We start from the raw sequence: 22,646 nt of genomic DNA on the forward strand, positions 1-22,646 counted from the left end.
AAAAAAAAAAAAAAAAAAAAAAAATAGCAAAATTTTAAAATCACCAGAAGAAAACACAAAAAGATCTGTAGAGTTTTAGAGAATCAGAAATAGACGATACTGAACTCTTAGGTAAAACTCGAAATCGACTTCATCGTTTAAATTGGGATGAAAGCTTTGGATCAGAGTCGCTCTCTCTTCGTCGCTTAGGTTCTGATCTCCGACTACTTTTGATTTCCCCATCCTTGACGCGAGGTCTGATACCGTTAGCTTACCGCTCTCTCTCCTCATGCTCGTGAACTATGTAGAATTGAAAGAATCAGATCGGAAAAAAATCAAATGAGAAAAGTATTATGGATCAGACGTACGTACGTGAGATTTCAAACTCCGAAGCTCCACTTGTGTGAATTGGTTCTGTAACCATGGATCCGATACCAAAATCCCGACGAATCCTGACATTTTTTTTTTATTATCTCTACTCGGGTCGATCTCTGAAGCGTACGTGAAGAAGAAGAGAAGAAGAAGCTCTATAGCAGAGCTGGCAGTGAAGAAGGAGAAAGGGAAAATTCAAATTAATGACGAAACTACCCCTTTGAGTCTTTTTTGCGATTTTAAATTTCGCAATCAACTTTTTTTATTTTTTGTGTGTGGGCAATAAAACTGTGACCTGTGAGGGCCCATAATTGTCGTTTATATGAAATTACGTTTATGACCTTTACCTTCAATGGCTTCTCGTTATCGTGGAGAGGGTAAATACGAGATTTGAAGTTACGGCTAATAAACTAGTTGAAGCTGTACGTAACGGTCGTTTAATTAGTTTGGTTATTACATCCCGAACGTGGATTGCATTCACTTAAAAATTCAAACCTAGATCTATAAATTTCAAAGTGAATAGAAAAACTCTTCAGTAAATATTATATATGCACCACACAAAAAATGTTACCGATGTAAAAATGTATTTATGAATTATCCTTTTTATATGCACACAAAAAAAATGTCCCAAAATTTCTAGATATATAAGAAGAATTCCTCAAAATCCAACACTTTATTTGTTTTTTTTTTCGAATATACCACTCTTTATTTATTTTACTAATAATACCACAAAACATGTATTTCCAATAATACCATAAACACAAAAATTAGTTTTCAAAAGTGTAAAATTTATTGGTTTAGATTGACTATTTTATATTTAGGATAAAGTTTTTAAGGGATGGAGTTTAGTGTTTAGGATTCAAGGTTTAGGTTTGAATGGTAAAAGTTTAGTTTTTTTAGTTTTATTATATTTTTAGAAAATATGTTTTCATTGTGTTTTTGAAAAATAAAACTAATAATGGTAGTAGTGAAAAAAAATTCCTTATCTTAGTAATCTTTACAAGAACTGCAATATATATAAACACTCTATATTTGTGCCAACGTACATAAACACTAAATATATATATATATATATATATATATATATATATATATATTTGCATAAAACTAGTATTTAGATGCATTGTTAGCTGAAAAAAGTAGCTAGGCACATAACGTTGATTTTGTTGTGGCAAATAGATAAACTTTTATTAAGAATAGATTATCAGTACATTAACGTTCCTTTAAGACTTTATCAATATTTAAAGTATTTCACTTGATTTTTTCCTGTTATAAATAAATTCTCAAGTATTTCATTTGATAAATATTGTATTTTCTATACCTACCACAACTAAATCAGTATTTTTTTTTCCTTGTAGTACTCATACCATTCTGTTAGTGTATATCAATGTCTATAAACATACAATTAAACCTTTTCTCATTTTGTAAACTTCATTTTACAAGTAATAATTAATAAATATAATATTTATGGAAAATCTGAAATTGAAAATAAGCTTTAAAACAACTAAAGAGAATCTTTTAGAAATGCCACTTTTTGGTATGCTCATTTTCAAAGATGCCTATTTTAGCTGTCCAATTTTATAAATACCGCTCAATAAATTTGAAACTTAATAAATTTTTTATAAAAATGATAATGTACTCATGAATGGTACCTACTACTAACAGATTCAGTCAAAGTATTTATAAGGTATTTTATAAGTTTTTATAAAGTTTTACAAGGTATTTATAAGATTTTACAACATATTTATAAGATATTTGTAAGATATTTATATTGTATTTATAAAGGTGTTAAGAAGGTTACACACATATATAAATATAATTTGTATATGTTTTTGTAAAGTTACACATGTATTTGGGTATATCTCAATATATTAAAGACATTTCGGATAAGGTATTAGAGAAGTGACATTTTTGAAAAGTAGTATTGAAAAGAAAGCACTTTTGAAATACCCCTAAATTGAAGGAAAAAGAGCTTAATTCTCAAATACCAATAGTTTGTTTATGATTATATAACCCTTTCTCATTACTTGTAAAATGAAATTTACAAATTACAAACATAAAGTAATAAGCTGAAGTAAAAAAAAAACATAAAGTAATAAACATAGGTGTTTTCAGTTTTCTTAAGATTAAAAACATTTAGAAGTCATAATTATTTTTTACATGTAATTAGTCCTAGAAAAATATAGATATTAACAAAAAAATTATTTAAATATATTATTTAGGAAATTCGAAAATTAAAGAAATATTTATATAAATTAATAATTTAATTTAATCAAATGAATAAGATAACGTGTGTGTAAATATAAGCAAGGACAAAATATTTGATTGCAATAGTGTATTATAAAACTACACCTCAAAGAGGATTTGGAGATAAAGCATGTGCCAGACTAGTGAATGAGAAAGAAAGAGAGATTTTGTAATAATTGAGCCAATATGAAGCAATCCTTTGCCATGCCTACTTTATCTATAGTCTTCTTCTCACTTCATTAAAATTAAATTACATTTGTAAGTGTTTATATCTTACCTTGATTTTTTTTTTGGTTGGCTTATCCTACCTTGAATATAGATTGACTATCATTATGTGTATACACATTTATACATTGTTTCTAGTTCTACCAGTTGATCAAGGCATAAATATATTGAGATACTTTATATGGCATTAGTAATATGTCACTCGACTTTTTCTAAGTAGGCAATGAACTTAATAAGAATCATAAAACACCATTATATCATTTGGACCCCTCCATGCTTCATCCCACATGGTTGCTGATCTCAACTACGACGATTTCCATAATTGAAACCTGATTTTGTGTATCAACTAAATATTTAATAATCAAAATAAAGCTAGTGTTTTTAAAAATCATGTGTTTTTAAAATCTCTTCTCAAATCTCATGTTATTGAAATTGAAAATTTAATAAAATTATTCAAAATAACTCATAATCTCTTGTTATTCAATCTAGAATTTATAAAAAAAATCATATCAAATCTACTGTTATTCAAATTTAACACTTTTTTTTTCAAAAATTACTTAAAAACTGATTTTGCTTGATTTTGGATACATTTTTACTTAAAAAAACTGTAATTAACAAATCGTTATTTTGAAGGATTCTTAAAAAAGAACAAAAAAAAAAGACCTAATAGTTTTTTTTTATCATCAAAAAGATAAAAAAAAAAAATCTTCTTTTTTCATATTGTTCTTCAATCTCTCAAAAACAGGTTCAATGTTGGATTAAACCTAGATTTTTCAAATCTTCATAGTCATCATATTCTCGCCCTTGTTAGCAACTCATGTGAACAATTACTATATTCAAGTACCAGTTTAAATAAAATTGCAGTATGCTCAAATTAAACCCTAGAGCTACTCTCTCAAATTAAGAGGTCATTGTAATACTTAGGGGTCGAATTCCACAAGGACTCAAGTATACACAATAAATTATAGAGTTTTATAATTAAGCTAAACAAGTTGATTTAAATAAAGAAAAGCAATGCAAAATATTAAATAAAACTGTTGTAAATTCAGAAGATCAAAAAATTAGGTCCAAAGAATTTCTCAGGAAATTACAAAATATTAAATCAATAAATTAATTAGGATTCAAGCAATTAAGATCAGATCTAGAACTATAAACTCTTTTGTAAAATAAATCAGTTCTCACTGCAAATATTATCTAAATTTAAAACCAGAAAATCCAAATCTCTTTGTAAAATTCTAGGTTAAAAATCAGCTTTAAAAACAAGTTTAAATTGTTCACAAAATTACTAAATCAAATCTCTTTGCAGAAAGTAATTTTGCTCATAAAAAAGTTTTATCAGAAAAATCAATTATATTCTCATATCAATTTATTTTTCTAGGTTATTAATTCTAGGTGATCAATCAAGAATTAATATGAAGAACAACCTATGATGAAGATCTAGAAAAATAATGAATCCTAAATAAACAGATCTAATAAATCATAAAATCCCTGTGAAAATCCCTAAACCTAACACGCAAACTACTCAGACATAATCAATGAAGAACACATCATAGACTGAATAAATTGCATTAAGAAATCAAAAGAAGAAGTAAAAGAGTTCTGAATCTTCACTGAAAGAGTCTTGATTCTTCTCTCCAAAAGCTCTCTAAAAAACTTTCAGGGTTTTTTTCTCTCTCAAAAAGCTGCTAGAATAAAACTTCAGGGTTTCTAAAACCCAAAAACAATATATATATATGTCCTAAAACACGTCCAGGGACTAATGATGCAAATATAGAAAACTTCGGGTAACTTTGTTAAACTTCCAAATTTGAAGACTTGTCTCGACTTGCATGGGTGTCGACCGATGCTCATGTGGTGTCGGTCGACGCTCTTCATATCCAAATTGATTTCCTCCGGTTAAATGCTTTAAAACGATCCAAATTGCTCCATTTCGTCCCATCCGTGCTAAAATCCTAGAAAACCTGTCAAGACTCAAAACATCATAGAAAACAAATTAAAAGACTCTAATAAAATCCTTATATTATGGTTAAAAACCATTGATTTTTTTTATATTTTTTGTTGTTAAGAGAAACATATTGAAGTAGTGATGTACTAGCATTTCCGTTCCCTGAACAAAAGCGTGTACTCTTTTAAAAAAAAATAGTCTATAGCTCTTATAGGTAAGTTGTGCGTATTTCACAAAGTTAGCTTCCAAGATCAACTCTACATTTGGACTTGTGAGCACATGAATAGTGTTGTCTAATGCTTATTATAATGGTATCATGGCCAACCAACGCCTTATCCCGTACCATCCTGCCTTAGTTCACTTTCCTTGACCCCTCCTAATTTTCCCTAGACCAACTAAGGCTTCCTAGATAAGACTAGTTCTAAGATCTTACCTATTGATTCCTCAACCAACTTAGGGATATTGCCAATAACCTGGCCTTCCATACCATTCTTCCCATTTGACGGAGAATCAATCTTGATATGGCATTTTCTTTTCGATCCGTAAGTGTGCCTCAACTCTCTCTTGTATTGTCCCTTTCAGTGTCTGAGCCAAAATTGTCCTTCCTTGACGGAATAATGGGTTTCAGTTGGTCGGTCGTGACAAAAGTTGTTCCATATGGGCCTTAGTCATGGTGAGGGGTATTACACAGACCCTTCTCCTTTTGCAAGTCTCTCCCTTCCCCAACAGATAGAACTATTATATTAATCTTCCTCATATGAATCTATCCAAGATGTATTCTACCAAAAAACAATCTATCCAAGATGCATATGCATTTTAGCTTCAGATATATTCATATTAGTGTTGATTTTGCATCATAATTAATTAAGCTTGAATTCAAGCAACATCTTGAGCTGCAAAGCACAATAGAGAGAGGAGTCATCATGATCAGTTTATACTTTCATTTCACCTGCATATTCAAATGGTAAGCATGATTCCAATGCAAGGTAAAATAGCAATCTCGATAACATGCATTTTGTGAGACCAATATAATAAGCATTACACAACACTATTCATGTGCTCACAAGTCCAAATGTAGAGATCTTGAAAGCTAACTTTGTAAAATACGCACAACTTACCTATAACAACTAAAGACTATTTTTTTTGTTTTTAAAGAGTACACGCTTTTGTTCAGGGAATGGAGCTGCTACTACTTCAATGTACACTATTTTTGTCATATACCTGCATAATAAATAGTGTAGTAAAATAACCAATATTGATAACCGGTATATGAAAAACCAAACCAATAAATATTATTCGTGAAATGGTTTATTCTGGTTTTGGAATTTGGATCAATTATTTTATGTAGAATCAAGAAAATATTTAATTATATTCGTCAAGGCCTTTTTAGCTCAGTGGTAGAGCGCATGGCTTTTAACCACGTGGTCGTGGATTCGATCCTCACAGGCGGCGTTTATCATAATCATTTTTTTTTTCTTTTTTCTTTATCAGTTATCGTCTTCTTCTTCGTCGATATTTTATCTTTCTTCTTTTCCTTGCTTAAACCCAAAACCTCGAAAATTTCCAAAATCCGAAACGAGAAAACAACTATGTTACAGTCAATTCATCTTCGTTTCCCCTCAACCCCATCATCACAATCTCAAAGAGAATCTCTAATCGTCCCATCGATTATTTGCTCCATTCCTTTCTCATCTTGTTCTTTCCGTCCAAAACAAACCAAGAAATTGAAGCGTCTGGTTCAATTTTGCGCTCCTTACGAAGTTGGAGGTGGATACACCGATGAAGAATTGTTCGAAAGATACGGGACTCAGCAAAATCAAACTAATGTCGAGGATAAGTTAGATCCATCTGAGTATGAAGCTTTGCTTAAAGGAGGCGAACAAGTCACCTCCGTTCTTGAAGAAATGATTACCCTCGTATGTTTTTCTGAGTCCTAGTTTATCTCAAATTGCTTTTGTTTCGTTTCTCTAAGCTTGGCATTTCGTCGAACAACTTATAGGCGTTAAGCTTTACAATTCATAGACCAATTTACGTGTTTCTACGTTTCTATAGAGTTATGTTTCATCTGGGCTTGCTTTTGCGTTGTTACCCTAAGTTTGGCATTTCGTCGAACACCTTAAAGGCGTTAGGCTTAGTAGTTTTCTGGGATTATTCATCACTTTTTCCAGATGGCTTTATGGTAAATAGAATCTTTACACGTTAGTTATGGCCCATATGGGTATTCTTGGTTCCGTAATAGCTTGACATGTGAATTGGCCTGGTGTTGTAGTTGACAGATATGAATATGAATGAAGCATCTGAGAATGTTGCTGTAGAATTGGCTGCACAAGGAGTTATAGGGAAAAGAGTTGATGAAATGGAGTCAGGGTTTATGATGGCCCTTGATTACATGATCCAACTTGCAGACAAGGACCAAGACGATAAGGTAAAACAATTCTGCATTTGCCCTCTTTGAATAGACAGACACAAAAAAAAAACATCCTCTAAGGATTGACCTGAGTTTGCTACAGAAACGACCAAAATTGCTAGAATTAGTATACAGTTGTAACTCAGATTGCTTTTGCAATATAGTGTAGCAATCTCTTACATATTTTCTCTGGATTTTAAGATTGTTGTTACCTTCTTCTCCATAAGTTCTGTAACATAAGCTGGGAAACAGATCAAAGAAATTGACTTTTTGTTTTGGATTCAGAGGAAGTCTTTACTAGAGGTCGTCAAGGAGACTGTCTTATCTCATCTCACCAAAAAATGCCCTCCTCATGTGAGTAATATTTTAATCAGTTTCTTCTTACTTTCAAGACTTTTCACTAGCTTCATATCATGATTTAAACGTTAGTGTTGCTGTTTATTTTAGGTCCAGGTGATTGGTTTACTCTGTAGAACCCCTAAAAAGGAAAGTAGACATGAGCTGTTGCGTAGGGTGGCCGCAGGTGGTGGGGCTTTTGAAAGTGAGAATGGTACTAAACTTCATATACCCGGAGCAAATCTAAATGACATAGCTAACCAGGCTGATGACTTGCTAGAGGTATTGTGTTTGTTAGAAATAAATGTCTGTTTATCCTCGAGATAGTTTGAGAATGTTTATAAGTCTGAGGAAGTTTTGCAGACTATGGAAACAAGGCCAGTTATTCCGGATCGAAAACTACTAGCGAGGCTTGTTTTGATTAGAGAGGAAGCGCGAAATATGATGGGAGTAGGTATACTTGATGAGAGAAATGACCGAGGTTTCACAACTCTGCCTGAATCAGAGGTTTGTGAGACAAACTATTATGTCCATTATGCTGAAGGTAATTGAAACATTGGAATAGAATGACGACATATTGCATGATCGCCAAACAGGTGAATTTCTTAAGCAAATTGGTAGCTCTGAAACCTGGAAAGACTGTCCAGCAAATGATCCAGAATGTAATGCAAGGGAAAGATGAAGGTGCAGATGATCTTAGCAAAGAAGACGAATCTTCTACCCAAGAGAAAAGACCGAGTGGATTAAATGGAAGGGTAAGTATGACCAACTAACACAGTTGTTGTTAAAAGAGAAGACTTTTTGAGTAGGTACTGAACCAAAGATTATTCGTTTTCTTACTTGACCTACTTGATATGATCCCAGGGAAGCGTTACAGGAAGAAAACCATTACCAGTAAGGCCAGGAATGTTTCTAGAGACTGTCACAAAGGTATGTTNACAAATATTGTCTCTATACGTTACAGCCCCCCTTAGCTTAGTTATACATCTTGCTGATCTACATCACCACAGGCATCAATTAAATCTCAAAAGTGCTGGTAAAAAAAATTGACATTGAATTAAATATATACTGTAGCTAATAATGGTACAACATAACATATCTTTAACCCACTTAGAATGAATGTGAGAAAATGTAACTTGCCGTCCTCTGTGTAACCAATTCATTCACCCATTCAGTTATATAATGATAACAAACAAACTTGAAAAGTAAAAAATGTAAACCAAAAATTAAAATAATTCGAATATAAACCAATTATTATTTATTTTACATAAATTAATATCGCAACGGTTTAATGGAGACGACACGTGGACGAGACAGTAGTCCTATAGGGTAGGAAAAGAGAGAGAGTCGTATCGCAATAAATGAAAAGAAGGGGGTTTTAGTAGGGGCATAGTTTCGTAAATAAACAAAAAAGTAAGGGTAGTAAATCCCGGACGCGAAAGCAATTGTTATATCCATTTGAATCCTCGTCAGGTTGGTTAATAACACAAAACGATTCCGCTTCTCCGCTTCCATCATAAAATATCTCTCTCTCTCTCTCCTTCACCCATCGTTTCTCTCTAGATTGTTCTCTTTTCACTCACACCATTCTCATTTCTCTCTTAAACCGTAAACGAATCTTCAACTTTTTTTTACTTTCTCTCGCGATGGCTCAAGATGATGTTACTGCTGCTGGTGCTAACGGAGGAGCCACGACGGCGGCGGTTGTGGAGAAACCTGTTACCTTCACCGCTTTCAAGACGACGTTGATCGTTGAAGCTCAGAAAGTCAGCGACGCTGTTACGTTCTACAAATCTGCTTTCGGTGCGATCGAGTCTGGTCAGAGTCTTTACCCTAAGCGTAAGCTTGACCAAGAGCTTCCTCATGTTCTCTCTTCTGAGCTCAACCTCGCTGGTTCTTCCCTCGTTGTCCGTGACGTCACCACTCTTTCTGGTTTCAAGTAAGCTTTCTTCTATCTCTCGCTTGCTCTTGTTGTGGTGTTTGACGTCTAGATCTCGCTTTTTTTCATCTCTGATTTTTTTTTTTAGATTTTTTTATAACTCGTTTAGCGTTTGATTTTGTTGTAGATCTGGATTTAGGTTGTTGTATGCTGGAGATAAATTACGTTTAGAAGCTATTTGATCTTCCTTCAACAGGATTTACTGTTCATTTATTTGTTTGATTCGAGTTTGTTTTATACGTTGAACAGTGCGTACTCAGTGGTAGCGTTTGATTTCTGTTTGGATCTGGATTTTGGTTTGTGATATGAGAAGTTTCTGGTAGTTTAAGACGCCTATTAGAAGCTATTTTCATGGATGATTCTGCATGTTTTGGATATTTTGTGGTTTGATTTGGACTTTGAACTTTTTTTTTTGTTTTAGACGTTGAACAGTGCGTACTCAGTGGTAGCGTTTGATTTCGTTTTAGATCTGGATTTTGGTTTGTGAGATGAGAAGTTTCTGGTTGTTTAAGACGCCTTTTAGAAGCTATTTTCATGGATGATTCTGCATGTTTTGGATATTTTGTGGTTTGATTTGGACTGTTTGTTTTTACTTTGAACAGTGCGAAACCGGAAGGTACGACGATGACTCTAACCCTCGAGACAGATGATGTTGAAGCAGCCATTGCGAAAGCTGTGTCCGCGGGAGCTGGGAAAGTGGAGGTTACGGAGGTGGAGACTGAAGGAGGTGTTCAAGGAAAAGTCACGGATCCGTTTGGTTTCACTTGGATCTTCTCTGCTCCGGCGAAGAAGATTGAGAACGCCGCCGTGAACGACGAGAACAAAGAGGTTTAGTTACTGCCGTCGGATCTGATTTTTTGCGTCGGTTTCTGAACAAACTCTGTCATCCTTAACATCCTATTTTCTGGTTTATGCGTTTATTTTGTCTTTTGTGGAATCCGGTACGTAGTAAACCGGATCGAGTAGCTTAATGACTTTCTCGGAGTTCTAAGTTTCACCCCTTTTGACATACTCTAATCTTTGGTGAAATCAGATATTATTAATCTCGGATTTTATATGTTTTTGTTGATGATTTTGCTTCTCTTAATTATTTGTCAGTAATCATGTTTACCTTTGCTTGATCTGTTTTATCTTAGGATAGAACCGTCTAGTATTAGATTAGTGGGTTGATAAGAAGGAATTAAGAAGAATATTGGAATAATTTGTGTCGAGTATACGTTTTTTTTAAGTTTGTTGTATTATTGTGTCAGAGTGTTGAATACTGTGTCGGAGGTAGAGAAACCATAGGCCTCTGGGTCTGTGCTTATTGGTTCCGTTTTCGAAATTGCCCTTACGTGTGCTGTTTGGGCCTTGTGAAGTTTTCAATTGGTCCTTCTATAATCTTTTGACTACTTTTTGGTGTTTACCCATATACGCCATGTGGCAGAAAGTACGATTTATATAAAAAAGAAAAAACAACATCTCATATTAGAATATGAAAAGACACACACGCACACTGAGTCAGTGACACACACAAAGCTTATACTTTTAACAAGTTGGGGCGTTGGGTATGCCACACTCTTTGGGGAGACCAGAAGCAAGTTCGGGATCTACACCGAAAGAACCGAGCCATGGAGAGTTCTTGTATCCACAAAGACACGCGAAGTCGGCATGTTGCAGAGCCGTACAGCAAAGCTGTGATGGGCTTGTTGGATTCCCCTTGGTCACCGCTGGTTTGCACTCATTCAACTCATCCTGGGTCATGCCACAGAGGTCAATCGCTACTGACCTATCGACTAGCATAGCCATTATCATCACCATCATCACAATTATAGCCGTAGCTGCCTTCTTGCTCGCCATTTTTTTTATCTTCCTCTTTTTGTTTGTTGTGGTTGTGGTGTTGAAGTGAATGTTGATGAGAAGGTGTATCTTCTTATATAATATGTGTAAGAGTAACCCGTGAACCAGAATGAATTATTCCATTAGTCACGGGTTGTGTTTTTTTGTACTTCACTTTTGGGATATGGTATTTGTCATAGAATCATAGCACTTCTATTCAATTATCCAATTACACAGTCCAGCCCACAAATCTTGTACTACAAATGGAAACTAATATATATTGTCAACTGGCGCATTGTATACTTCTAAAATTCTCTTACATATAGAAAAACAAAATTACATTAAAAACCATCTTTAAACTATTGGGCCGATTTGAGCCCAAGTAAGAGTTATGTTATCTTTCTCTGTCAACAACCAACAATTAGCTACTTTAACCACAAAACAAATGAGAGCATCAGTTAGTATATAAATGGAAGCAAAAAGAGTATGTATCTCGTTAGCTCTGTCGTTGGTTCTTGTACCTATCGACTCGAGACTTCTAAAATAAACGTTTACTGCACATTTCAGACTTTGACCACAAATGTTAAAGGGAAAATTGTAAAAGTAGAGCAAAATAGACTTTTGACCTTTGTCTTCTTACCACTTAGCCTTTTCCCTTCATTCTCTGTGACTCTGAGAGAAGCGTTGAGAAAATCCAAATTTCTAGATTCTCAATTTCCTTTACTCTTCCATTTTTAAATTAGTTTACATTTTCTTTTAATTGAGGTTTTCAGTTCTATTAGTCGTAATCATTGTAAAGACGTTTATTTAATCTCCATCTCATATTTTTACTTAAATTTGGTGGTGTGTTGTTGTTGATACACAAGAGCATTATTAGATTTCAAATGCAATTACCTGTTTTACCGGCGACCATCACTGTTTTACCTAAACCTTACAAAATGTATAGCGGCGATCACTGTTTTACCTAATTTACAATCATTTTCTTTTGGGAAAAAATGTCATAAAAAGCATTAACTTATCATTTTCGTTGAATCAAAATCTCAACTTTGTATATGGTAAATTTAATATCGAACTTTTTGTTGACTTATCTTTTAAATCTCAAACTTTTGTTGACTCGGCCGATTTGAGCACAACGTTAAGTCACTAAACGGACAAATCAAATGCGGTTAAGTTTCTGTCAATACCACCGTTAGCTGTTAAACGAATCGTTTTAATCAAAACGAAAACCCCCAAATCGTAAATCAATTCTCTATTTCTCATAACCCTAAAAATTGAAAACCCCCAAATTTCTCTCTATTCTTCGATTCCTCTCCTCTTCTTCTTCAATTCTTCGATTTCATCTGTTCTTCTAAATTGTTAAGTAATGGGGAAGAAAAGAAGCTCCCAACGCGTCGTCCTAAACAAAAGAGGGTTGATGTCGAATCGACATCTGATGAAGTCGATCCACTGCTCCCGACTTGGCTGATCCCGAATCGACTGCTCCCGGCTTGGCTGCTCCCGAATCGACTCATGGTGTAGGGAATGCTCTTGTAGTCTTCGCTGGTGATGCCGCTAGTGATAAAAACCGTGAGAACTTTAGTGAAGATGACTGTGATGTTGTAGGCGACGAAGATTGGGATGGTATTGGGTATGAAGCTACAAGCGAGGTAGATAGAAACTGTGTTGGTTTAGAAGAAGTTTTTTGTGAAGACATGGCAAATCAGTTTGGAGAGGATGCGAGAGATGAGGAAGACTTGACTGATGCAGATAGTGGAGATGATATTTGGGAAGAGGAGAAGATACCAGATCGTCTATCAGATAGTGAAGAGGAAGATAATGTTGAAGGCGATAATCATGTTGAACCTGAAGATCCTGAAGAGCTGCTGCATGTGGGGAAAATGTTCAGTTCTCCAAATGATATCAAGCTTGCTGTTTTGAGGTACTCTCTTAAAACTAGATATGACATTAAGTTGTATAGATCTCAAGCTATGAGGATTGGGGCAAAATGTACTTATGTTGATGAGAAAGGTAAGTGTCTATGGAGATGTTATTGTGCTTACAATAAGAAGAAACACAAGATGCAGATTAATCGGTACGAGGGTCCGCATAGATGTGTGAGGTCAGGTTACAATCACATGTTGAAGCGAGGAATAATAGCTTGATTATTTTCAGAGAGATTAAGAAAGAATCCAAAGATTACCAAACAGGAGATGAAGGCAGAGATTAAGAGAGAATACAATCTAGAGGTTATTGAAGAACAATGATCATAGGCAAAATCAAGACTTAGGCGAGAAGCGAGTGCTGGTCATCAAGAACACTTTTCACGGATTTGGGACTATCAAGCTGAAATTCTTCGATCAAATGAAGGATCAATCTTTGAGATTGAGACTATTCCAGGGCCAACAATAGGAAGCATGCAACGGTTTTATCGTTTATTTGTGTGTTTTAAAACACAAAAAGATGCATGGAAGCAAACATGTAGACCCATATTAGGAATAGATGGTGCTTTCTTGAAATGGGATAGAAAGGGGCATCCATTAGCTGCAGTTGGAAGAGATGGAGACAATAGGATAGTACCAGTTGCTTGGGCAGTGGTTGAGATTGAGAATGATAACAATTGGGACTGGTTTATAAGGTTGCTCTCTTCTAGTTTGAGTATTGAGGATGGAAGCAAAATTGCTATAATATCTGACAAGCAATCGGTAAGTATATTTCTGCTTGATATGTTTTTTGTGTTCATATATTATGGAGAATTTTATCTAAGCTTATTTATTTTGCAGGGTCTTGTGAAAGCTATCCATAACATTCTCGCTCAAGCTGAACATCGTCAGTGTGCTAAGCATATTATGGAGAATTGGAAGAGGGATAGTAATGATATGAAACTACAACGTCTGTTTTGGAAGATTGCTCGCAGCTACACTATTGGAAAATATAATGTGAATATGGCAGCATTGTAGAGATATAATCCAGGTGCTTTTGCTTCCCTATTAAAGACTAAGCCAGAGACATGGTCTAGAGCTCTTTTCAGAGTAGGTACATGTTGCAATGATAACTTGAACAACCTGAGTGAATCATTTAATAGAACCATACGCCAAGCTAGGAGGAAGCCTTTACTAGAAATGCTTGAGGATATTAGGAGACAGTGTATGGTGAGAAATCAGAAGAGGCATATTATAGCTGGCAGATTACAGACAAGATTCACGAAGAGGGCACATTCGGAGATAGAAGAAATGATAGAAGGGTCACAGTTTTGCATAAGAAGCATGGCTAGGAATGATAGACACGAGGTAGAGTTACATGATGATACTTATAGTGTAGATATGAATGATCAAACATGTGGATGCATTAAGTGGCAGATGACTGGAATCCCATGCGGCCATGCTGCTTTTGTTATCATAGCAAAAAAATAGAAGGTTGAAGATTATGTCAGCGACTGGTACACAACAAAAATGTGGCAGCAAACTTATGAAGATGGTATTGCACATGTTCAAGGTCAGACGGAGTGGCCTAGGATGAATAGATTAGGAGTTTTGCCACAACCATGGAGAAAAGGCAATCGTGGTAGACCTCCTAACCATGCTAGGAGGAAGGGAAGATTTGAAACTGCCTCTTCAAGCACCACCAGATTATCACGACAAGGTAGAGTCATGACATGTACAAACTGCAAACAAGAAGGTCACAATAGGATATCTTGTACAAACCCGAGTGTTGCAGATCAACCTAAAAGCCCAAGAGGTCGACCAAGGAAGAACCATGTTTGTTATATTTACAAAATTCTCGTTTTATTATTGTTAACACAACAAGTAAGGTCATAATCAATATCATCTCTTATCTCTTATCTCTTGAACTAGGAACCAAGGAATGCCTTGTTAGGACAAGGACAAGCACAGTCAGAAGGAGAATCACAACTACAAGCAACACAATGGGAACCTCAACAAGGAGAACAACCCTCTCAAGGATCACAACCGCAAACAACACAGTGGGAACCTCAACAAGGATCACAACCCTCTCAAGGACGGCAATGGGAACAACAAGCACCACAGAGGCAACAAGCATCAGGAGGCTGGACATCATGGTTTCAATGCTCAAGTTAGGATGGAATGTTTTGGTGTGTTTTATGACCAGCAACTTACTTATTTTGCGGTTTTTAGACAATGAGTTGTGTCTTTTTTGTTATCAAACCATGAATGATGTCTCTTTTGTTGTTTATTAACTCTTTTATTATGAATGAACCATAACTATGTCTTTTATTATGAATGAACCATCTCTAACTCTTTCAAAGGAAACAAATTGATTTCATTACGAAACATACAAACCAACATACAAGTAAACAACACTAATAACCGAGAACAAACTTGGGTTGTTTTATATTACCAACCATAAGGTAAACAATGAAAATTGTTACTACACAAAGCCACAGAAAACACATTTTCCACAACAGTTTAAGCTTGCATATGTCTCTTTTCCTTTGCATTGCATCTTCCTTCAACTCTTGCATAGCAACATTGAGCTCATTTATCTCAGCTTTGGCTTTAACAATCTCGTTTGCCATGATTCCTAGTTTTGGTAATGCATCTTCAACTTCCTCATAGATAGCATCCTCCACCCACTTAAATAAGTGACCCTAATGCATAAACAAACAACATTACCATTACCATAACACACATAAACAACATCAAAAAAAGAACCACGAGTTTGAGCTTACATCTCTCTTGCTTGTCCATGAGCTTGAATCTCGTTTGCTGATGCAACGGAAGAATGGTCGCCCAGGATTATCTTGATTTTTTGATGTAAATTTAAAACCCTTTCACCACATACACACTTTGAGGGCAATCCACGATCATCGATTATCACCGACGTCTCCGAGCTAGAACTTATAGTAATTGGAAGAATAAATCAAAATCTGATGAAAGTGAGAAGAATAAAGAGGTATCGAAAAGAAATAGAGACCAATCAAGAAGAAATAGAGAGAAATTTGGGGTTTTTCAATTTTTAGGGTTCTGAGAAATAGAGAATTGATTTACGATTTGGGGGTTTTTCGTTTTGATTAAAACGACTCGTTTAACAGCTAACAGATGTATTGACAGAAATTTAACCGCGTTTGATCTGTCCGTTTAGTGACTTAACGTTGTGCTCAAATCGGCCTAGTCAACAAAAATTTGAGATTTAAAAGGTAAGTCAACAAAAAGTTCGATATTAAATTCACCATATATAAAATTGAGGCTTTGATTCAACGAAAATGATAAGTTGAGGCTTTTTATGACATTTTTCCCTTTTCTTTTGTTACCGTCATGAAAAGAATTAAAGTAAATCACTTCTTCTATGCAACCGAAGGTTAAAAAGACTCAAACAAATGACCAAAAAGTTTCATGTTTACCGAATTATGAAGAGTATTTTGATACGTAAGTATTTTTCTTATGTTTTTAGGCTAAGATTGAACTTGATCATAAAGAAAAAAAAAAGGTTAAGATTGACATTAATCTGTGAAGTGTGAACCCTAACTATGTGATGATTCTAAATATTGCATATTCTGTTAAATCTTTCGTTGTTAGATTTTATATTCCGAATAATTTGTTCGTTTATAGGATTAGTTTGATAGAGTAGTTTTTAGGTTGCATAGAGAAGCACAATAGGATTGTGTGTTTGACCAGACCTATATATAACTTGTGACCTCTCGTCTCTCGAACCTAACGCTATGGACTATGGTCATGTGGAATTGCTCCTACTAGAGAATGTATCTTGTTTTTTTTTTTTGGGTGCAAACAGTGGAAAATGTATCTTGCTAGCTCATGTAATTAAATGCTTCTCGATGTTACAATAAGAATCAGGATCGGATGAATGCTTTTTGACAAACGGAGCTGCGAGACGTTGCAGAAGCACGATATAAATTGCCCCATGAACAAATCAGAGAAGCTACAAAAAAGTTTTATTACAAACTAGAATAACTGTATCCAAAGGTCCCAAGGAATAAATAATATTTTGACACAAGATACGCAAATGACGTAGCTAATATTCCAAGGTCACAAGGAGGAGTAAATGTGTAGTTAGAGCATGTTCACGAAACCTAAGAAAGTAGGAAGACTGAAGAGTAATTTAGTTTTAATAAATATTTTGTTTTCTTCTAATAAATGTTTCTCAATTATTCTCTTTTGTTTTACAATTTTTATTTTAAAATTCAAATGCAGCATATTTAATTCTTCATGTAAATACAATTTGATATTAAGAGAAAGATATTTAGTTGACCTAACATTTATATTGTAAATATTGGATTTGTAAAAAGTATTAAAACAACATTCATAATAAGTAATAACACATAAAGCATGGTTTATAGTGAATCAGAAGTTCAGAAATTCTAAACCAGAGTTGAAGAGCTACTGAAGAATCTCGATTTCCAAAATTCTTGGTTGATAATTGGAGTTCATATATCTGAATCCAATCTCTGTTCAGTTTAAATCACATCGACTAAACTAATGACTAATGAGGAGTTTCATACTAAAAAGTAAAAGCATTACATAACAAAAACATCAGAATTAAAGTTAAAATCAGAAAAAGTAACATTTCGTCAAATTAACTGCAAAAGAAGACAAAGCCGGTGGATTAATGATAGAAAACATAGAAAAGACTAATGATAGAAATGTCAAACGTTAATAGTACGTACGTAGTAGTAGTAGAGAGTAAAGAGTAGGCCAAAGCAACATTATAAAACAACAGCCTTAATTTATGGATCCCATTTAATTTATGGATCTTTCAGAAGCATGACATCCATTTAGTTTATTTTTGTTTCTTTTTCTTAAATTTTCATTCATTTTATTTTGCAAAATATTTCTACAAACTGCCGAAAGTGTTTCATTATTTATGTAGTTTAAAGCTTAAAGGTTACTGAAAATTCGTTTATAGTTTGTAAATAAACATTATTAACACTTTTTAAACTGCCTTAAAATTACTAAAGAGATTTTAGTTTCTACGCACTACAATCATCTTTTCATAGTGTTTACTGTTATATCATTTGGTAAAATTTTTGTATATACGATATGATATATAAGTAATAACACATCATTCTATTATATATATCATTCTATAACACATCATTTGGAGTAGTAAGTAATAACACATCATTCTATTATATATATAATCCATTGAATAGAATGCTAATGTATTCTATTTACCAATATATTTTCTAATTCAACAAAAAAAAATGTAAAATTAGTCATTAGTGATCATGTGTTTGATGGTGTTCAATAAGGAATAGTAAAAATTCAATAGTGTATATGGGAAATAAAAGACTATTTTCTTTTTTTTTTGTGCAACATAATAGCAATGTTTAAGTTGTGGCTAAAATAATGTATTGTTTTTATTTAAAACTTCATTAAAAATATCGTGTTAGTTATAATTCAACTTAATTATATACTGTATAATACTATAATTTAACAAAAAATGGTTTATGAAATTGTATTAAAATAATTCTATCATTTATTTCAAGAATTTATACAATATAATAGTTTCTCTAGTGTTAACTGCCCTAAGCAGTTATTACATCAATGAAAAGCCATTCCGTTGAAATGTTTTTTTTAACTGTTTTCTCAATTTCAAAGGCTGCAATGAGCAGTTCCAATTTATTATCCTGCTATGAAGAACAGTATCAGTAATTTTGACCTAACCTCACCTGTCCTCTGTCAATTACTTATAAAAGAACAAAAAATTTTAAAAAAATTCGAGACTTATTATTATGAACTGTAAAAAGATGGAATTGAATAAGGGGAAAAAGTAAGAGAAAATTGACAAAAGATAAAAAATAGAGAGTATGGGATTGCTTGGAGTCGTGGCAATGTTATTGTATTGTTGTTGGTTGCACACTGCACAGAGCACAAAGTTTCATAACAGAGGTAATGTTGCATGTGGCCCCTTCCTTCCTAAAGCTCCTTTTCTTAACTCTTTTGTCTCTTCAATTCTTTTTTTTTTCACTTTTTCTAAACAATAAAATTCCATTTTTCAAATTGGATATTCTGAGAAATGACAATTAATGAATGTTATATCTAATCCACACAACACAAAAACAATCTACTAGTATTTTTCTTACCCAACTCACAAGATAGCAATAAATGGAACGAGTAAGTCAGCTTTAGAATCCATAAAACTTGGTCAATTTAATAGTGTTAGTGAAAGTTACGTTACGTTTTAAGTCTTTTTTGTTTTGTTAACCATGGAAAAATAAATGTTTTGTAAAATTTTATAAAGAAAAAAGTTATCTCATGTAAAAACAAAGTCTAAAGCCACCAATTGTTTTTTATAAAAATGGATAAAAATCCTCTAACATTAAAAGTAAAGACAGTAGTACACAACACTGTATAAAAAGAAATTATATTTAAAAAACAATAGTACTCTCTCGTCTCATAATATAGGATGTTTCATTTTTTGAGGCAACTTTTAGACTACTTTTGTATTTTCTTATTATTTATTTTATGCAGTTTTATTTTTGATTGATTAAAACATTATTAGTTTATTATGGGTGTTTTGGCTAAAACATTATTTTATATTTTGAAAGAGAAGAGTATTATTTTGTTAGAAAAGTAAAAAAAAAAAAAAAAAAGTAGTTGAAGAAGAGTGGCTAAACCCGACTCTATTTTTCATTATTAGTTTTCACTTATTCACTTACCCTACAAGATTTTTTAAAAACAACACTCACCTCTGCTCAGAGAGACCACACAGAGTCCCCCATCTCTCTCTCTCTCTCTTTAACACTCCCCTACAAGTAGACTTTAAGGCAACCTCAGTGTTGAGTAATGTAAAATACCCATCTGGTCATTTACTTAACATACTCTCTCTCTCTCTTCTCTCTCATTCTCTATTTAGATTACTTAAAGCAAGCAGAGATCCAAACATCATCANTATCTAGTATTTTTCTTACCCAACTCACAAGATAGCAATAAATGGAATGAGTAAGTCAGCTTTAGAATCCATAAAACTTGGTCAATTTAATAGTGTTAGTGAAAAGTTACGTTACGTTTTAAGTCTTTTTTGTTTTGTCAACCATGGAAAAATGAATGTTTTGTAAAATTTATAAAGAAAAAAGTTATCTCATGTAAAAAAAAGTCTAAAGCCACCAAATTTTATTTTTTAAATGGATAAAAATCCTTTAAACATTAAAAGTAAAGACAATAGTACACAACACTGTATAAAAAGAAATTATATAAAAAAAATAGTATTATTTTGTTAGAAAAGTAATAAAAAAAAAAAAAAATAGTAGAAGAAGAGTAGCTAAACCCAACTCTATTTTTCATTATTAGTTTTCACTTATTCACTTACCCTACAAGATTTTTTAAAAACAACACTCACCTCTGCTCAGAGAGACCACACAGAGTCCCCCATCTCTCTCTCTCTCTCTTTAACACTCCCCTACAAGTAGACTTTAAGGCAACCTCAGTGTTGAGTAATGTAAAATACCCATCTGGTCATTTACTTAACATACTCTCTCTCTCTCTTCTCTCTCATTCTCTATTTAGATTACTTAAAGCAAGCAGAGATCCAAACATCATCATCAATCAAACCCATTCATCACTACTTCACTAGTACTACAATGGACTACGTAAGCTAATAAGCTCCTTCCTCTTTCTTTCTTCTTCATCTTCTTGTGGGTTTTACAAAGTTTTTAACTTTTTGTGTTCTTTTGGGTTGATTCAATCAGGAATACGGAGGAGGAGAGTACTGCAGGAGAGGGCACGTGCCGGCTTTTGGAAGCTGGGACTGGAACGATGCCGTGCCTTTCACTCAGTGCTTCGAGACTGCGACAACTCAACAGCCAGCTTTTCTTCACTACGCTCCTTACCCTCATCAAGACCGTGATCTTTACCTCGCTGGTGACCTCTACGACAACCACCACCTTGTGGCTGCTCCCGCTGTTATCCTCCTCCCTCGTCGCCGGGTACGTTCTTGATTCTTGACTCATGTTTCCCGATTCAACACTTGTCGCCCGTGAGTTTTCTTGATTTAGTCTTATGTTCCCGGAAAATGTTTATTTTTTAGGCTAAGGTGGGGCAAGAACCGGGGACGGAGAAGAAAAGAAATGTCTCCAAGGAACAACACAACTACGAGACGGATGCGCGTGAGTTAAACGCGCCGACGAGCTGTCCAACACCGGTGGTGAAGCGGAGGATGAAGGCACCTAAGCCTGTGGATGAAGACTTGTACAAAGTCTCCCCACAACCTCTCTCAGTCAAATCCAAAAGGGTATTCAAAACCTAATTAATTTGTTAATTAGTTAGTTTAATCTTTTATTGATATGTTTCTATGACTATTTTTTATTATTATAAGGTTTGATTTTTTTATGGAAAATGTTAAAATTGAAATTTGCAGAAAAGAGGAGGAGGTGGGTTTGGGTGCATTTCAAGGTGTTTTTTGCCAACACGGGTGCTTTGACGGAGGAACAAGCGTGAGAGATTTCGAGTCACAAACAATACTTTATTATTATATATTATCAAAAAGACTATGCTTTGTGAAATTATTATATATGTATTTAATTATGCGTAGGCAAAAAAGAAGGAGATGAATCCTAAAAGATAGTAGAACAATGTAGCTTTTGAGCCATATTGTGTTAATTAGATTATAAAAATATGAGACTTGGTTTTGCATATTTGGCTCACATCCTCTAAAATGTGCACTATATTGTTGGTACTAGTGATCACTGATCAGTGATGGATTTGGTTTTAGATTAGGGATGGGAAAGGAGTTAAAAGCTGTGAGGAGGGGAATGTTGAATAGTAGCTTAGCTTCGTCTACACAAAGTTTGACTTGTGGCACCTACTTTTTTTTTGTTTTTGTTTTTTTTTTCCCTTTTTTTGTGAATTGAAAAAGAGTGGACTATACTAAGAGTTTATGAGAATGTAGACAACGGATCCTAAATTGATATTTTTTTATATATATTAGAGTATATGGAATGATCCTTTATTTTCATTTGTAAACTCTATTATAAAGTAGTTTTGTTCCAATAGATCTCTATTTTCACCTCTATAATAGAGATTATTATTTTTTCCCTATTTTTAGGGAAACTCTATGTTCTTCTCTATAAATAGAGGTGAACTATTTTATTTGCAAAGTAGTTCTCTTAATTTTTAACTTCTTTTATTTATGACCAAAATAAATAAAATAAATATTTTAAGAACTAATAATACAAATTTATTAAAATAAGTATTTTTAAAAACTAATAATATAAATTTAAGTATAAATATTTAGTCTAAAATATTGAGATTTTACCATTTGGAAAAAATAATTTCTATAAATTATAATATTTATTTTTCATTCAATCCATAATAATTATTTTAATACAAAAAAACAAATAACTTAATAATCTGGTAAATTACTTTGGGATCCACCAATATCGCTAAAATATTGTGAAAGTGTTACAA

General features: G+C 33.5%; 4 protein-coding genes, 1 long non-coding RNA gene and 1 other non-coding gene across 7 annotated transcripts; 4 read left to right on the plus strand and 2 right to left on the minus strand.

Moving 5' to 3' along the window:
• Window positions 246-591, minus strand: LOC109130447. The gene is made up of 2 exons (XR_002036433.1): window positions 352-591; window positions 246-279 (listed from the first exon to the last, which is right to left on the minus strand). It is a non-coding gene; the product is annotated as an uncharacterized LOC109130447 (long non-coding RNA).
• Window positions 6,149-6,220, plus strand: TRNAK-UUU. Its single transcript has one exon. It is a non-coding gene; the product is annotated as a tRNA-Lys (tRNA).
• Window positions 6,231-8,551, plus strand: LOC104763226. The gene is made up of 8 exons (XM_010486631.2): window positions 6,231-6,684; window positions 7,038-7,193; window positions 7,461-7,529; window positions 7,623-7,793; window positions 7,875-8,018; window positions 8,108-8,266; window positions 8,376-8,441; window positions 8,522-8,551. Exons 1-8 carry the CDS (start codon window positions 6,358-6,360, stop codon window positions 8,549-8,551), a joined length of 1,122 nt encoding a protein of 373 aa, XP_010484933.1. The 5' UTR covers window positions 6,231-6,357.
• LOC104760826 (uncharacterized protein At5g48480-like) lies at window positions 9,036-10,522 on the plus strand (the record flags this gene model as incomplete). The annotated part of the gene is given in 2 exon segments (XM_010483794.2): window positions 9,036-9,450; window positions 10,053-10,522. Coding segments are annotated over 2 exon segments (525 nt in total). The 3' UTR covers window positions 10,285-10,522.
• Window positions 10,862-11,332, minus strand: LOC104760827 (putative lipid-transfer protein DIR1). Its single transcript, XM_010483795.2, has one exon. It carries the CDS (start codon window positions 11,287-11,289, stop codon window positions 10,978-10,980), a length of 312 nt encoding a protein of 103 aa, XP_010482097.1. The 5' UTR covers window positions 11,290-11,332; the 3' UTR covers window positions 10,862-10,977.
• Window positions 20,035-21,874, plus strand: LOC109124825. 2 transcript variants are annotated; one of them, XM_010483797.2, is made up of 5 exons: window positions 20,035-20,125; window positions 20,776-20,830; window positions 20,930-21,166; window positions 21,268-21,471; window positions 21,598-21,874. In XM_010483797.2, exons 2-5 carry the CDS (start codon window positions 20,822-20,824, stop codon window positions 21,658-21,660), a joined length of 513 nt encoding a protein of 170 aa, XP_010482099.1. In that variant the 5' UTR covers window positions 20,035-20,125; window positions 20,776-20,821; the 3' UTR covers window positions 21,661-21,874. The 2 variants fall into 2 exon arrangements, with proteins under 2 accessions (XP_010482099.1, XP_010482098.1); XM_010483796.2 differs by lacking the exon at window positions 20,035-20,125 and having other exon boundaries at window positions 20,563-20,830.

Source organism: Camelina sativa, chromosome 18 (genome assembly GCF_000633955.1).
Source record: "Camelina sativa cultivar DH55 chromosome 18, Cs, whole genome shotgun sequence".
NCBI classification, from domain to species: domain Eukaryota; kingdom Viridiplantae; phylum Streptophyta; class Magnoliopsida; order Brassicales; family Brassicaceae; genus Camelina; species Camelina sativa.

What these genes read in the sequence shown, in the direction of transcription:
- LOC104763226 (XM_010486631.2), top strand. Translation starts at nt 6,358, where the DNA reads ATGTTACAGTCAATTCATCTTCGTTTCCCCTCAACCCCATCATCACAA. An exon ending in TTGAAGAAATGATTACCCTC is followed by an intron (nt 6,685 to 7,037) that starts GTATGTTTTTCT and finishes CTGGTGTTGTAG; the next exon opens with TTGACAGATATGAATATGAA. An exon ending in CGAGTGGATTAAATGGAAGG is followed by an intron (nt 8,267 to 8,375) that starts GTAAGTATGACC and finishes ATATGATCCCAG; the next exon opens with GGAAGCGTTACAGGAAGAAA.
- LOC104760827 (XM_010483795.2), bottom strand. Translation starts at nt 11,289, where the DNA reads ATGGCGAGCAAGAAGGCAGCTACGGCTATAATTGTGATGATGGTGATG.
- LOC109124825 (XM_010483797.2), top strand. An exon ending in TCCTCCTCCCTCGTCGCCGG is followed by an intron (nt 21,167 to 21,267) that starts GTACGTTCTTGA and finishes TTTATTTTTTAG; the next exon opens with GCTAAGGTGGGGCAAGAACC. An exon ending in TCTCAGTCAAATCCAAAAGG is followed by an intron (nt 21,472 to 21,597) that starts GTATTCAAAACC and finishes TGAAATTTGCAG; the next exon opens with AAAAGAGGAGGAGGTGGGTT.